The sequence below is a fragment of the Nerophis lumbriciformis genome, linkage group LG22, assembly GCF_033978685.3.
Source record: "Nerophis lumbriciformis linkage group LG22, RoL_Nlum_v2.1, whole genome shotgun sequence".
NCBI lineage: Eukaryota > Metazoa > Chordata > Actinopteri > Syngnathiformes > Syngnathidae > Nerophis > Nerophis lumbriciformis.
Genome location: NC_084569.2, coordinates 13,769,874 through 13,786,007, shown reverse-complemented (window position 1 = coordinate 13,786,007; position 16,134 = coordinate 13,769,874). Strand labels below are relative to the sequence as shown.

The 16,134-nt window shown below is 39.0% G+C and overlaps 1 protein-coding gene across 6 annotated transcripts in view; it reads left to right on the top strand.

Moving 5' to 3' along the window:
• sun1b (Sad1 and UNC84 domain containing 1b) overlaps positions 1-16,134 on the top strand; it is a 69,698-nt gene that overhangs the window by 36,868 nt on the left and 16,696 nt on the right. For 4 of the 6 annotated variants that reach the window (XM_061974201.1, XM_061974198.1, XM_061974199.2 and 1 more), the window contains 10 exons: positions 3,171-3,359; positions 3,443-3,687; positions 5,030-5,290; positions 6,197-6,331; positions 12,896-13,024; positions 13,969-14,055; positions 15,169-15,279; positions 15,362-15,481; positions 15,561-15,654; positions 15,746-15,804. In XM_061974201.1, coding sequence (XP_061830185.1) covers positions 3,244-3,359; positions 3,443-3,687; positions 5,030-5,290; positions 6,197-6,331; positions 12,896-13,024; positions 13,969-14,055; positions 15,169-15,279; positions 15,362-15,481; positions 15,561-15,654; positions 15,746-15,804 — 1,357 coding nt within the window. In that variant the 5' untranslated portion in view covers positions 3,171-3,243. Of the gene's footprint in view, positions 1-2,734; positions 2,931-3,170; positions 3,360-3,442; positions 3,688-5,029; positions 5,291-6,196; positions 6,332-12,895; positions 13,025-13,968; positions 14,056-15,168; positions 15,280-15,361; positions 15,482-15,560; positions 15,655-15,745; positions 15,805-16,134 lie in introns of those variants that run through there. The other 2 variants (XM_061974203.1, XM_061974200.1) reach the window with 2 other exon arrangements.

Genomic DNA, 16,134 nt, shown 5'->3' with positions numbered 1-16,134 from the left:
TTACAGTTGTCTGTTCGACATATTCCCACTTGAAGCCAAACCACCGCCAGACGATTGACGCCCTGCTGTTTTTCTTGGGAATGAATTCTTCCTTCATTTATTACCAGATTCGCACCTTCTTTCTCTTGTATTACCACTCGCACCACAGCTAACGTTACCCATGCCGCTACCTCTCTGCTCCGCGAGGGCGTTTACGTATGTGACGTATGTAAGAAGGTGTGCTTGTTTTATGTCTCTGAGAAGGAGACAACAAAGAGTGAGAAGAGCCTGTAGTGTAATGCCCGCAACTAAAAGCAACTGCGTGAGAACGTATACTCAAATATCACGATATAGTCATTTTCTATATCGCGCAGAGACAAACCCGCGATACATCGAGTATATCGATATATCGCCCAGCCCTAAGTGGAACCTTAATTTAGGAACTTAACTTGTTACTGAACAGGGTTCGTAAATCGAAAAGTTTGTATAGTGAAGCAGAGTTTCCCATAAGAAACAATATAAATATGAATATTCCAGCCTTGACAAAAGTCCCTATTTTAGTGAAGCTTTGTGCACTTTAAACACGCAATATAAAGTTATGTACCGTACTTTATTCAAACAAACATAACGAGGTGATGGGTCAACTTTATATTTAATAACAACATAAATGTGCTGTATGTGCTGCCTTGCCAACATGCACACACACAAAGGCCAATCAGAAATCACAAAACCATTTAATTTGAACAACTATTATGCTACAATAATAAACAATTAAAAAAGTCAAATCAACTAGGAGCTGAGGGAGAAAAAAGCAGCTGACCGAGAAAGAGAGAAGGTGAGGAGCCGTGTGTGCCCCTGGAGAGTGAAGGAGAGGAAATGTTCCCTACCTGTGCAATAAGTCTGCCCTGGCTTTTGTGGAGAATGCATGTATTTTAAAGTGTTCTTTCTGTATCCATAATCATATTTAAAGCAGCTAATATTTCCCCATGTGTACACTTTGTTTTTTTTTTTACCTTATGATCGTTAGTAAACTCTGTGTTTCACCTTGAAGGCTGGAATGTCTACCGGGAGTATGATGTACTCTCTTTTTGTGGAGGAGGCATTATTGGTTTAGAACAAAAAGGCTGTATTTCTTTCTGTTTTCGTACTAAATAACCTGACTCTTTCTGTTTGATTTTTAGACCGTTTCTTGATGCTGCTATTATCGCATTGTAAGGGCTGGTCTCCTAAAGATTTAGTAAAACTTGGTAATATTGCTGTTCTGTCTTGGTGGTCCTTCTTACTCAACATATATGTCATCCGAAAGAATTTAGGATTGACCAGTGTGTTTTATTCCCTGAGAGGAAGACTGGTCGGACGCAACACTTTACAAAAATGTGCAGTCTTTTCACAGTTAAAATTTGCTGTAGCATTAAGCCTGACTTGTCATTTTCCATACTTGTGACTGTGAGCGCCATTGATGTACTGTACTCCTCGCAAGTAGTCTTTTTTAATCCACTGGGATTCCCTCCTTTTGCCAAACTGGTCTGTTGTATTTGTGGGACTCAAATTGAGTTAGCAAAATGGTAAAAACTTGTTAAATAGGGGAAACACACACAAAAGGCACACACGATGCACTGCTAAGACATGACTAGGAAGGCAGAATGTTAGTAGAACGCTCAGCCTTCTGAGTGTTGCCTACCAGGCATGTAAAATGAATGACTGAATGAAGCGAGACATGGTACGCACACGCATACTTGACTCGATCTGAAAGTTTGTAAATCAAAAAGTTTGCAAATAGTTTGTAATTAAAGGTTCCACTGTAAATACTTTTTATTTTATTTTTTTAAGTGGATGCCATTAGTTTTGACTTTGTGTATTATTTTGAGTCTTTCTATTGATTTCCTTGTCAAAGGTGACCGATATATACAACTGGCGAGGAGTGAGCACATTACATTAATTTATTCTATGACCTGGCGCAGCAATCAATCAATGAATCAGTCAATCAATTCCTTTTATTGTCATTATGACAATGACAATAAAAGAAATTGATTGATTGATCGATGCGTGATTGATTGAGGCATGGACTAAATTGTCCCCCCTCTAGTGCTGCAGCTATTGATTACTGTAGTAATCGAGTAATCTATCGATTAGTTTGTTCCATAGATTGAATAATTGGATACAACTCACTTTATAGCCTAAATGTGTATTTTCGGGAACATTGTTGAAATAAACAATAACTTTTCTGCTTGCCATAACCTTTGTTCTTTTTCCTCTAATAAATACACTTCATCAACATTAAAACTGCATTTTTAACATGTGTGTTAATAATAATAATAATAATAAAAACTCCACTGTTTGCATTACACATATCATGGCGCCTACACTATTGCATCAACCGTGTGAAAACTATGTCGTCTGTGTGTTTGAAGTTCTGGCACTCTATGCGGATCCGGATTTGATTAATTCTAATCTAATCAATTGATTTAATCGATTAACCATTGTAGCCCTATCCCTCGCAAGGCTGCAAACTTACTGTAAGGGACACTGGGGAATGCCTTTACCAACATGTTGAAACTTCATTCATCATATTGTGTTGGTATGTTAGCATAATGAACACAGATATTGTTAAAGTACTGACAAGCATGTTGTCTTTTACTGCATCATATATTGATGCCTTTGAGAAACAGGAGAAATCGTCAGTTAAATGCCTTTGAGAAACAGGAGAAATCGTCAGTTACTCGTAGTACATCTATGGTGAACAATGGTGTCAGTGAGTGTTGTCCTCATGTGCCGTGTGTGCCTACAGCACTGCACTAGGTGGGTGTGGCCCTATGAGTCAGCGCAGTGTGATGCATGACAACCTTATATTTACAACTTTCAGTGTTTCCACGTCCATGCTGCCTTTTGGAATTCGACAGTTTGGAGTCTTGCTTTTAGTCCGATTGCATATTTTTTCAGATTTTTACGAGGTTAGTCTTTCCAATTTGGCTGTGCATACTCTGTTGTCGTGTTTTCCCTTTTGCTTGTGGGTGAGCCACTTCCTGTTCTGTCCACTGCCAGCTGCAGTGAACAACAGCCTGGCAACTACATGTTCTCGGGGCTTTCTGTCCCGGGTTAGTTTTATTTGATTTAGTCAACAACAAGGACTTCTCTTTGCTTTTCTCTAACTTTCCCTATTATTCTGTTGCACTTTTCTCCTGCCTCCCCAGCTCCAGCTATTCAACCGCAGCATTAGAGTTTGAGAAGGAGCACCAGATCGCTCCAGTGTACGAGTCCCCCAGGATGTCCCGGCGGAGCTTGCGTTTGCAAACCAGTGCCAGTCACCATGGTAACGACAGCCAGGGTGACTTCACGCAGAACCAGAGCAACAGTAGCTACACTACCAAGAGAGAGTCACGGTCAGTGCTAAATAAGTGCATGTTCATATCCTGTTTTTGCGCAGACACAACCCATATTCGAATATTTATCTTCTCTCTGCTAGGACCCTGCGGAGTAGGAAGCTGCAGGCCAGTTCCAACTCCATGTCGCTGTCCCTAAGCCAAGCTGCAACTCCGAGGACAACCCTCAGTTTCCTAGCTGTTAGTACCCCCATTAACAGCAGCAGTAGAAGCATCGAGGAAAGCAACACTGTGTCTGATGCCTCATTGCACACGACTGCGATGGACCAGATGCACCTGAGGCAGCGCACCATTACTAAAACCACTACAACTGTGGACGGCAACTGGGGTCAGTTGTTGGCAATTTTGTTGATATTATATGATACATTTGTTTTTCTAGGAGCAAGAAATTGATGGAATCATTGTCCGTTGCATTGCAAAACTCCTATAACGTTCACTTGATGAATACTAAGGGTGTAACGGTACACAAAAATTTCGGTTCGGTACGTACCTTGATTTAGAGGTTACGGTTCGGTTCATTTTTGGTACAGTAAGAAAACAACAAAATATACATTTTCTGGTTATTTATTTACCAAAATGTGTAAACAATGGCTTTATCCTTTTAACATTGCTTTAAAATAGCTCTGTGTGTGATGGATGTGAGCCACCACTAGGCTGATCAGTGCAACATCAGTCATGAATGCTAAGCATAACAATAACATACATATACACACAGGGTCCATTGCCAGGGTTAATGCAGTCAACATATATAAAATAAAAACTAAATAAGATAAGGCTCAGAATTGGTTTCTTAACAAAACCTTTCTACATATAAAGTGCAACATGTCTACATAAAAAGTGCAACATTAAACTGCTTCAAGTTGTTGCTCAGATTAAATAAAATGACAAAACTTTTCTTCTACATACAAAAAGTGCAACATTAAACAGTTTCAGGTCAACTCAGCCTCAGATTAACTTTTCTTTTTCCCCCCAGCCTTTAACCCTGGTGACTTGCTTTCAATTTTCATGTTTTTTGCCAGAAAAATCAGTTTATCCACATTATCTGCAGAAAGAGCAGACCTGCTTGCAGTTAAATTGTCTCCAGCTGTGGAAAATACCCTTTCGCTGGGCACAGAGGTAGCAGGTATGGCGAGGTAGTGCCTGGCTAACTTGGCAGTAAGAGCATATATGGGCTCATTGTTCTTCCACCATAGAAGTGGGTCAAAATCTAGTTTTTAATGCAATATGGTTTTAAATCTGCTGCTATAAAAACACCAACGGCATTTGTTATTGCTTTAGCCCTGTCTGACTCGCCGAGGAGAAGCTGCTTGAATGCGGTGGGAGCTGTTTGTTCGTTCGTCTTTCTCTTCGTTGAAGCGATGTTATCCATTGTTGTATTGCACCGCGAAGCCGTCCCAAACAGGAGATCTTAATGAGGCAAGAGGGTCTTCCAGCTCTGGCTTTTGCATGTTGTAGTAGCCCGGTCGCTGCTAGCATGCCATGTGTTGTGCCTCAGTGTGCATTGTTTACACAACGTGCGGTGCGCTACTTAATATGTCCGTGTGGAAACTCGTTCGGTACACAACCGAACCGAACCCCCCGTACCGAATCAGTTCAATACAAATACACGTACCGTTACACCCTTAATGAATACACAATTTTAATCTATGATGCATGCCCTTCTTCTTCAGGCATGACTTCTCACTCTGAGCAGAGCGCGTCAAGCGTCAACGGCGACATCAGCCCGTCAAACTCTCACACAACGCTCGCCAACGGTTACGTCTGTAAAGACTGCTCCTTTCACTCTCAACAAATGGATTCCCACACCACACACTCGTCTTTATCGACATCACATGCTGCAGACGTCTCCACGGCGGATGCGTTCTCCTACTCGTCGTCATCACCCTTCACAAATATATACTCCAGGGACAGGAGTCGCAAGAGCAAGACAGGTAAGAAATGTTCATATACAGTCGTGGTCAAAAATTTACATACACTTCGTAAAGAACATAATGTCATGGCTGTCTTGAGTTTCCAATAATCAACTGTTATTTTTTTTTGTAATAGAGTGATTGGAACACATACTTGTTGGTCACAAAAAACATTCATGAAGTTTGGTTCTTTTATGAATTTATTATGGGTCTACTGAAAATGTGACCAAATCTGATGGGTCAAAAGTATACATACAGCAATGTTAATATTTGGTTACATGTCCCTTGGCAAGTTTCACTGCAATAAGGCGCTTTTGGTAGCCATCCACAAGCTTCTGGTTGAATTTTTGACCACTCCTCTTGACAAAATTGGTGCAGTTCAGCTAAATTTGTTGGTTTTCTGACATGGACTTGTTTCTTCAGCATTGTCCACATGTCAGGACATTGGGAAGGCCATTCTAAAACCTTATTTCTAGCCTGATTTAGCCATTCCTTTACCACTTTTGACGTGTGTTGGGGGTCATTGTCCTGTTGGAACACCCAACTGCGCCCAAGACCCAATCTCTGGGCTGATGATTTTAGGTTGTCCTGAAGAATTTGGAGGTAATCCTCCTTTTTCATTGTCCCATTTACTCTCTGTAAAGCACCGGTTTCATTGGCAGCAAAACAGGCCCAGAGCATAATACTACCACCACCATGCTTGACGGTAGGAATGGTGTTCCTGGGATTACAAGCCTCACCTTTTCTCCTCCAAACATATTACTGGGTATTGTGGCCAAACAGCTTAACTTTTGTTTCATCTGACCACATAACTTTCCTCCAGAAGGTCTTATCTTTGTCCACGTTATGTCAACTTTTGACCACAACTGTAACTGTTGGAAAGTTAATGAATGATGTCATAACATTGAGAATGATGTTTCTTCCCAGGTGTCTTAACGTCCGTGTCCAATACGTGTGTGCGCTTGAGCAAGAAAGTTCTGGCTCCTTTCGTGTCCTTCTTCACTTTGCTCTACAGCAGTGTGTGCTGGCTGTCTGCGCGGACAAACATGGCGCGAGAAAGAGGTACGACACAAGACACATTTTTAATCATGCCTCCAAGTTGGATGTTGCATCATTTGGCTGGCCACTATGTTTTTCAGCTAGCAGTTCTGTTTTCATAAATGTGTGCGATGGAGATCTGTTTTGTGAACCATGCCTACAATAACTAATACTGCATTTGTTATGAACCTGATGTCTGTTATGATGTGTGATCTATTTGCAATCAAACAGTTTAGAAAGGGGCTGTTTACACAGATTCCTATAGGGAGCTATCCTTCCAATGTTTTAATCATTATATATCCTGCCCTTTATGCCCATGTGTAGGGTTGTGTGATATACCAGTATTATATTTAATATCGGTATATTTTAGAAAGCGGTATATATTTCAGACCATACCGCCATACCAATATTTTTTGATGTGCCTTTGTTACGGCCGTTTGAGCCTCTCTGCGCCTGACAGGCGAAGCACATGCCATCCTCTTTGGCTCACTCCTGCCCCTTGCGTGTTTACGGAGGCTTCTCTGATGACACACGGACGCGCATCAAACTTTTTTTTAATAAATATGGCACGTGATACTTCTCGACTCCCAAGTTATGCAACGCTTTGGACAGCGACTTAGTGACGACAGCTTTAGTTACACATACACCAATTTGCTTTAGAACCTATATCTCTCCTTGTAGCGACTTTATCACTAATCTTGTTTGTTTATGTTGTTCACTTCTGTTAGTGACTTAGCACAGAAGCTAACGATAGCTCCTCACTGCTGCTTGCTCCATGTGTGTCAAATATTTAACTACAACTCGGTTTAAAAGTGCCTCTCCCCCATACTTGCCAACCCTCCCGGATTTTCCGGGAGACTCCCGAAATTCAGCGCCTCTCCCGAAAATCTCCCGGGACAAATTATCTCCCGAAAAACTCCGGAAATTCAGGCGGAGCTGGAGGCCACGCCCCCTCCAGCTCCATGCGGACCTGAGTGACGTGTCAACAGCGGCCAGCCTGTTTTCACGTCCGCTTTCCCACAATATAAACAGCGTGCCTGCCCAATGACGTTATAACTGTAGAATGATCGAGAATAAAGTTCTTGGTTTCTTATGTGGGTTTATTGTGAGGCAGTTTCATTAACGTCCTCCCAGCGCGGTAACAACACAACAACAGCAGTCACGTTTTCGTCTACCGTAAAGCAGTTCGTCTGCCGTAAACAGCAATGTTGTGACACTCTTAAACAGGACAATACTGCCATCTACTGTACATGCATATGTGACAATAACATCTAGGGCTTTTAGAGAGTGCAGTGCATAACTGCTATACTATAAATATATATATATATATATATATATATATATATATATATATATATATATATATATATATATATATATATATAGCTAGAATTCACTGAAAGTCAAGTATTTCATATATATATATATATATATATATATATATATATGAAATACTTGAGTATATATATATATATATATATATATATATATATATATGAAATACTTGAGTATTTCTATTATTTATTTATCTTTCAGTGAATTCTAGCTATATATATATATATATATATATATATATATATATATATATATATATATATATACATATATATATATATATATATATATATATATATATATATATATATATATACATATAAATATATATATATATATATATATATATATATATATATATATATATATGAAATACTTGAGTATTTATTTTATTTATATATATATATGTATATATGTATGTGTATATATATATATATATATATATATATATATATATATATATATATATATATATATATATATATATATATATATATATGAAATACTTGACTTGGTGAATTCTAGCTGTAAATATACTCCTCCCCTCCCCACCTCCCGCAATCGGAGGTCTCAAGGTTGGCAAGTATGCTCTCCCCATAGCCTGTGCGAACTAACCTACCGTAGTGTAGCCGCTGGATGGCAAAAAAGTAGTTTTAAATTTAACAGCCAGCTGGTTTCACTGCAGTGAGCAAGTAGAAGCTCCATCTACCCAGCGCACAAGCATGAGGATATAAACCTAACATAAACAAAATGAACGAAAATTGCTTTGACATAGTAACAGCTAATTTATTATTTTTTAAAGAATAAACAACACATTACATTACTACTTACAACAAAAATACTCTTGAGTGCTCTCAACATTGGTTATCTAGCTGTGAAACACTGAGGCAACCTTAAGCAGTTTGCATGTTTGTTTTTCTGGGTTTATTTACCGTATTTGGACTAAAAACACCATAATATAAGTTTGGGTCCATATCGCCCAGCCCTACCTATGCATGGCATGCACTCACGCATTAGCTTAGTGTGTTGTTAGCTAATGATAGCGATCTGGATGGCTAACATTGGAATTTGAATGTCAAAAGTTTCGTAAAAACAGTAAGACGGCAAGTTGTTAGTTGCTTCTCCTGGACTGCTTTTGTGTATGTTAGGGGTTTAGTGATTTGTTTTAACAACGGCTCCATTCGATATTTTTGGTTGCCAATACGATTTGGAGACAATTTTTTTTTTATAACGATACGATTCAGTGGGCTGAAATCGATTAATTAACTTTTGACAAAGAAAGTCAACCATCGTGACTGTGTAATAAATACTGGATACTGGACAATGCAGGTGAAGTTTCATACATCCCTGGTATTTCTTGTAAGAGAATTATGTATTAATGACTTATGGATACAAACAATAGGGGTGTGGGAAAAAATCGATTCGAATTCGAATCGCGATTCTTACGTTGGGCGATTCAGAATCGATTCTCATTTAAAAAAAATTATTATTATTTTTTGTTTAAATGTATTTGTTATTATTATTATTATTTATTTATTTATTTTAAATTAATCAATCCAACAAAACAACACATAGCAATACCATAACAATGCAATCCAATTCCAAAACCAAACCCGACCCAGCAACACTCAGAACTGCAATAAACAGAGCAATTGAGAGGAGACACAAACACGACACAGAACAATCCAAAAGTAGTGAAACAAAAAATGAATATTATCAACAACAGTATCAATATTAGTAACAATTTCAACATAGCAGTGATTAAATCCCTTGACATTATCATTAGACATTTATAAAAAATTAAAAAAATGAACAATAGTGTCACAGTGGCTTACACTTGCATCACATCTCATAAGCTTGACAACACACTGTGTCCAATATTTTCACAAAGATAAAATAAGTCATATTTCTGGTTCATTTAATAGTTAAAACAAATTTACATTATTGCAATCAGGGGATAGGTTGATTGGTAACACTAAATTGGCCTTAGTGTGTAAATGTGAGTGTGAATGTTGTCTGTCTATCTGTGTTGGCCCTGCGATGAGGTGGCGACTTGTCCAGGGTGTACCCTGCCTTCCGCCCGATTGTAGCTGAGATAGGCTCCAGCGCCCCCCGCGACCCCGAAGGGAATAAGCGGTAGAAAATGGATGGATGGGGATGGGCAATCAGTTGATAAAACATTGTCCTTTACAATTATAAAAGCTTTTTACAAAAATCTACTACTCTGCTTGCATGTCAGCAGACTGGGGTAGATCCTGCTGAAATCCTATGTATTGAATGAATAAAGAATCGTTTTGAATCGGTAAAATATCGTTTTTGAATCGAGAATCGCGTTGAATCGATAAAAATCGATTTTGAATCGAATCATGACCCCAAAAATCGATATTGAATCGAATCATGGGACACCAAAAGATTCGCAGCCCTAACAAACAAGCAAGTAAACACCAATTAGTGGCCAATGTCACATCGTATTTTAATACAGTGCAACCAACACTTCAGGTTTGATTAACAAGAGAAAACATTTTCTGCTCACAGTTCAAACATTAAAGCAATTTTCAATAAAAGTACAGTAACCAACATTTTAAAACTAGATTTACCTGCTAAATAATCTTCCCCAACCCAGCCATAAAGTATCTGTTCTCCGCACTGGCATTGCCAATGAAGGACAGCATCCCAGGTGTGCAGAAGCACATATGCTCCCTTATCCTGGTTGATAATGTTGGCCCCTTGCTTCCTAATTTCCATCGTCTCCTTCATCCATCTCTTCATTTTATTTATTTCTCCTCAAATGACTTCTCTTTGCGTTTCACTTCCATTGTTTCAGCGGCGTCTTTTGTTGTTTAAAGTTATGGTGCGGCTTTATCGTTGTGTTCTGACCTGTGTATTTGTCGTGGCTTTTGCAATGGTGCTGTAGCGGAAAGTTATGATGTTGTGTTAGGCAGTGGGGGACAGACACAGTCGGAGAATACACTCTCAGACGCTTTCTTAACAAGCGGTAACAAACTGACGGAGGTCTAAATATGCGTATTCAAGAGTTGCTGGTCGCTACAACTCACTCTGCGTCACTCACACACATCACACACAATAGCACCCTTTCTTATAGGCACACAAACACACATGTCACAGATATTACAATATTGTTTTGTGGCATTTGCATTCGACCACCGTAGATATACGCCATTTTGTTTTGTTCATGCCACAAACGAGAAAATAGAGTAACGTTTAACATTGTTACTGTTAAAATTGTAAACTTCATATAAAGTCTACCGTTCTTAAAGCCAATGTTGTCCTTTTTCTAGTATCGATAAAATTGATTGTTTCCCTTTTAAAACGATATTGGATCGATACCTATTTCTTGGAAGGCAAAGTTGATATACTTGAAATTTAAGAATATTTATCAATGTATCTATCAATCGTTACACCCCTAGTTAGGGCTAGGTGATATGGGCCAAAACTGATATCAAGGTATTTTTAGTCTGAATTGCGGCATACGCAAGAAAAGGGGTAGGATTAAATAAGCTCTGCTTCTTCCTACTCCTTTTCGAACATGTTGAAAATAGAAACTGGAAATTGTGATGTATCATGTTGTATGCTTGCATGTTCGAAATAAACTCAAACTCAAGTCAAGTCAACTCAACTCCGTATCTTAAAAATAAATGTGCAAAGTGCCGAAAGTTGTCTAAGTGTTTATGGCTAGATAACCAGTATTGAGAGTTAGTATCGTATTTTTCGGAGTATAAGTCGCACCGGCCGAAAATGCATAATAAAGAAGGGAAAAAACATATATAAGTCGCACTGGAGTATAAGTCTCATTTTTTGGGGAACTGTATTTGATAAAACCCAACACCAAGAATAGACATTTGAAAGGCAATTTAAAATAAATAAAGAATAGTGAACAACAGGCTGAATAAGTGTACGTTATATGAGGCATAAATAACCAACTGAGAACGTGCCTGGTATGTTAACGTAACATATTATGGTAAGAGTCATTCAAATAACTATAACATATAGAACATGCTATACGTTTACCAAACAATCTGTCACTCCTAATCGCTAAATCCCATGAAACCTTATACGTCTAGTCTCTTACGTGAATGAGCTAAATAATATTATTTGATATTTTACGCTAATGTGTTAATAATTTCACACATAAGTCGCTCCTGAGTATAAGTCGTACCCTAAACCCAAACTATGAAAAAAACTGCGACTTATAGTTCGAAAAATACGGTACTCAGATAATTTTTGTTGTAAATATTAACGTAACATGTTGTTTATTCTTATAGAGTAATTAGTTATTATATCAAAGCAGTTTTCGTTCATTTTGTTCATTAACGTTAGGTTTATAGCTTCACGCTTCTGCGAGGGGGTAGATGGAGATTCTACTCGCTCAGTGCGGTGAAAGCTGCTGGCTCTTAAGTTTAAAACTACTTTTCAGCCACCGAGCCGCTATAGAACAGTAGCTTTGTTTGCACGAGCTATGGGGATCGGCGCTTTTCAACCCGAGTAGTAGTTTGGCACACCGAGCGAACAACAGAGAGGAGCGATCGCTAGCTGCTGTGCTAATGCGCTAACAGAAGTGAACAACATAAACAGATGATATTAGTTATAAAGTCGCTAAAAGAAGATATATGTTCTCAAGCAAATTGATGCATGAGTAAATAAAGCTGTAGTCACTCAACAATAGCCAAATGCAGTTGCTGACCAAAGCATCGCATCACTCGGGAGTCAAGAAGTTGGCTCGCGGGCGCCATACATACTCTTTAGAACTAAAGTTTGTTGTGTTGCGTTGTTGTGCGTCAGAGAAGCATACACGCAGAGGGCGGGGTTAAGCCAAAGGAAATGCCCTGTGCTTTACCCGTCAGGCACAGAGAAGAGCACACGGCCCTAACAAAGCCACATTAAAAGATACCTGTATTGTGGCATTGTCTGAAATATATACCGCTTTCTTAAAAAATACCGGTATTAACTTTCTCGGCCTAAAGAGCAACTTTATTCAATATAATTAATAATTGTGAGAAATTTAGACATTTAAAAATCACTACTAACTGTAGTAAAATAGCTGGTGGTGTTCTTGCTTTTTTGGGGATTTAAAAATGGAATCTTAAGCAAATTGTAAACAGACCCTTTTTATTCAAAACTAATCTGATAGTTCAGTGTTTTGCATTGGAATTATTCTCTTCTATCTCCTAAACTTTTTGTCTCTTGATAGTACTACGACTGTTTTGAATAAGTGGTATTTGTGCTTGTCACCAGGTGTGTTTGCATCATGTACAGACTCCATGAGACGGACAATGTCCTCCAGTTTGTCTCAAGTTTGGCTTTTAAAGCAAAACACTCTGGGCAGATTGATTGGCAACAAGTCAGAAGACTCTCAAGTACAAGGTAAAAAACCCTTCTTAATACAATTCAAAAATCTCCTCTTTTACTTTGGGAAACTTTTAAGGTTAATTGTTAGAGTTAATCAGTTAGTTAAGTAATAAAGGATGACTATCAAATTATTTTTGCTTGCCTGCCTTGCAAAAACACGCGTCATTTATTTTGCACAACAGGGCTATTTTCTTCCAAGATTTATAATTCTGACAAAAAACATAACAAAAACAAATGTCTGCTGAGGATGCTGGTTCTCAGGAGTATATTCATTTTTTCCTTTTGTGACATTTTGCCTACATTCACACTGCAGGGTAGGATGTCTAATTCAGATTTTTTTTTTTAATAAAATGGGATTTCTAATGTGAATGCAATTGGACCCACATGCAGACATGACATCATAACGTCACACGTACATAGCTTCAAAAGTATTAGATCAAAGTCGTAGCAAAAGAGTTTTGTGCAATCAGAGTCAACATTTTTCTGAACCGGATTATTGCGATGCAGAAGATAAAGAAGGAAGAAACCAAGCATATTGGATCTCCTAATTTAAGGTACATTTGCTTCGATATTTGCTCAGAAGAGCGGATTGGCGAGCAGTTGGAGGAAGGAGTTGGGAAACATTGACGTGCGTTCCTAAAATGATTTTCGCCCGTTTTCTGCTCATTTGTGAACTATTTATTTTGCAACCGAATTTTGACGCTTACCACTATTTGATGACGTATTGGTCGGATGAACGCGACATGAGCGTTGGGACTGCAGTTGCATTCGATACATATCCAATGTATACAAAAAACATACAAAAAACGGCTGGGTCGGATTTGAAAAATTCGGAATTGCATTGTTAAAAAATCCGATTCAGGTTACATATTAGCAAAAAAAAATCTGAATTGAACAAGGCCTTCCATTAGGCACTTTCATTCAGTTTGTTGTTGACATTTCTTCTTTTCAACTTTCAGCTCACTCAAGTTTCTGCGGGAGCATGAATGTAGTAAATGATCTGGCAAATGAAGATGCATCACATCTCAATCTCAATGGTTCCCTGTGTAAGCACACACACACACACACACACACACACACACACACACACACACACACACACACACACGCACTGGTTATAATTTGGAATGGGGACCAAGTTTTTGATCATCACCCTTTCTACAGGTTGTGGAGGCATAAAAAAAAATTGGTAAAATGGCCACTGCCCAGTTAGCTCATACATGTCTTTAAATCTCTGGATTGATGAAGTAATGTGCTGATCATTCTTACTGGGGACCCTGGGGAAAAAGAGTTAATATGGTTCATGGGGACCAAATTTAAATAATTTTGCATAATTCACACAAATTTGAATGAAAATGAATGCTTGTGGTTTTTGAGGCATCTACATGTGAGGGGATCCATCATCACGTCATTCCAAGAGCACCTTTGAGGCAAAGGCTGGACAGGCACAAAGCCTTAAGAGGCTAAAATGCATCATCTGGCAACTTCATCACATCAACTGAGGACCATTTAAATAAATAAATAAATAAATAAAATAAAAAAATAAAAATAAAAAAGTGCAAATGTTTCACACTCAAACTAACCAGTAAACATGTTTTATGGGCTAAAGCTTAAAAATCACTTAGGCATCTTCAGAATGGACCTGACTCATTTAAAAAGGTTGCCCTTTAGGGGACCTATTTTTTTGTCCCCATACCGTCAGAGGTCCCCTAAAGGTGACTGTGTAAACAGAGCGATGTCCCCATTAAGTAAGCATTGCCAGAACACACACTCTCTCACACACACACACACACACACACACACACACACACACACCACAGGTCAACTGCCTGTTGTCTGCTGATTGACAAAGCGTTAAACATGCATGACCTGTGTTAAGATTATTCTGCAGAAGTTGTGTGAACTGCTTGTCCTGTTCAGCAGCCTGTCAATAATGATAGATGATTATTTTTAGTGAACCCTCACTCTGGTGCTTGGCAGCACACCCAAACATAACAGCTCTGATTTAATTTCTGTGCAATGTCCATGCTTGTAATCCAGTTTGTTTGTGACACATTTTTTTATTTGCGCTATCTCAATTTGTTTTGCACATTTTTATACGTGGGTTGAGTCATGCTGTTTGTTTTGTTTTTGCTTGCCATCATTTTTGGTGCACACAGGTGATGACTGTAAAGGGAAGCAGTTCTCTGAGACACAGACCGTCCTCCTCACACAGTCCTCCAGGTCTCAGCGCTTGGTGGGGGCGCTGTGGAGCCTACTGGCTTACACAGGTTGACCTGAGATGATCATTATGAGAGTATACAAGCTTTTTGAAATATCGACTAATATGCAGCGACTGTCACCCGTTTCTAGGTCACTACCTCCTCCAGCCGGGTTATTTTGTGGCGAGAGGTGCTAAAGCTTTGGGTTCAAGTGTTGGGACAATGACACGGAGGATCCTCACACTATTGTGGACGGCTGTAACAGCACCAGGTTGGTCAAGAGTTCTCTCACTTGGGTCGAGGCAACATTCTGAAAATGTGCTCATCCTCTTTTACTTCGATCTCATCAGTGAAGGCGGGCCGGAGTCTGCTGTGGATTCTTGCCACTGGCTGGTACCAGCTCGTGTCCCTCATGTGTATTCTCAATGTCTTCTTTCTGACACGGTAAATGCGACAACCAAACTAATGTTCCTTATTCATTTTTTCTTGTCTTTTTGTCAGTTTGGGTTTTAATTTACCAATGTGTAACTTTCAGATGCCTTCCCAAGCTCTGGAAGCTTCTCCTGCTTCTTCTGCCCCTTCTGCTCCTCTTAGGTAAGTTGCTTTTTTTTATACAGTTGGTAGTGCCGCAGTAGATTTTTTTAACCAGCACACATCCCAAGTGTAGGCAACTAATCAGGAGACACATTCAGGTCAGCCGGCCTGGGCTTCTTGTCTATACTTCTAGTCCTGCAGCCTCATATTAACAGTGAAACACATACTAATTCAGTGATGTTGATAGGTTTTCAATTTAGTGAATCTCTGGAACCCATAGGGAATATTCAGCGGGTCCCCAATAAAAGGGTCTGTTTATAACCTTTACGGGGGTGCCTAGAGGGCGCTAACTTTCCATAGTGTCATAAGAATTATATCCAGTTAGGGCTG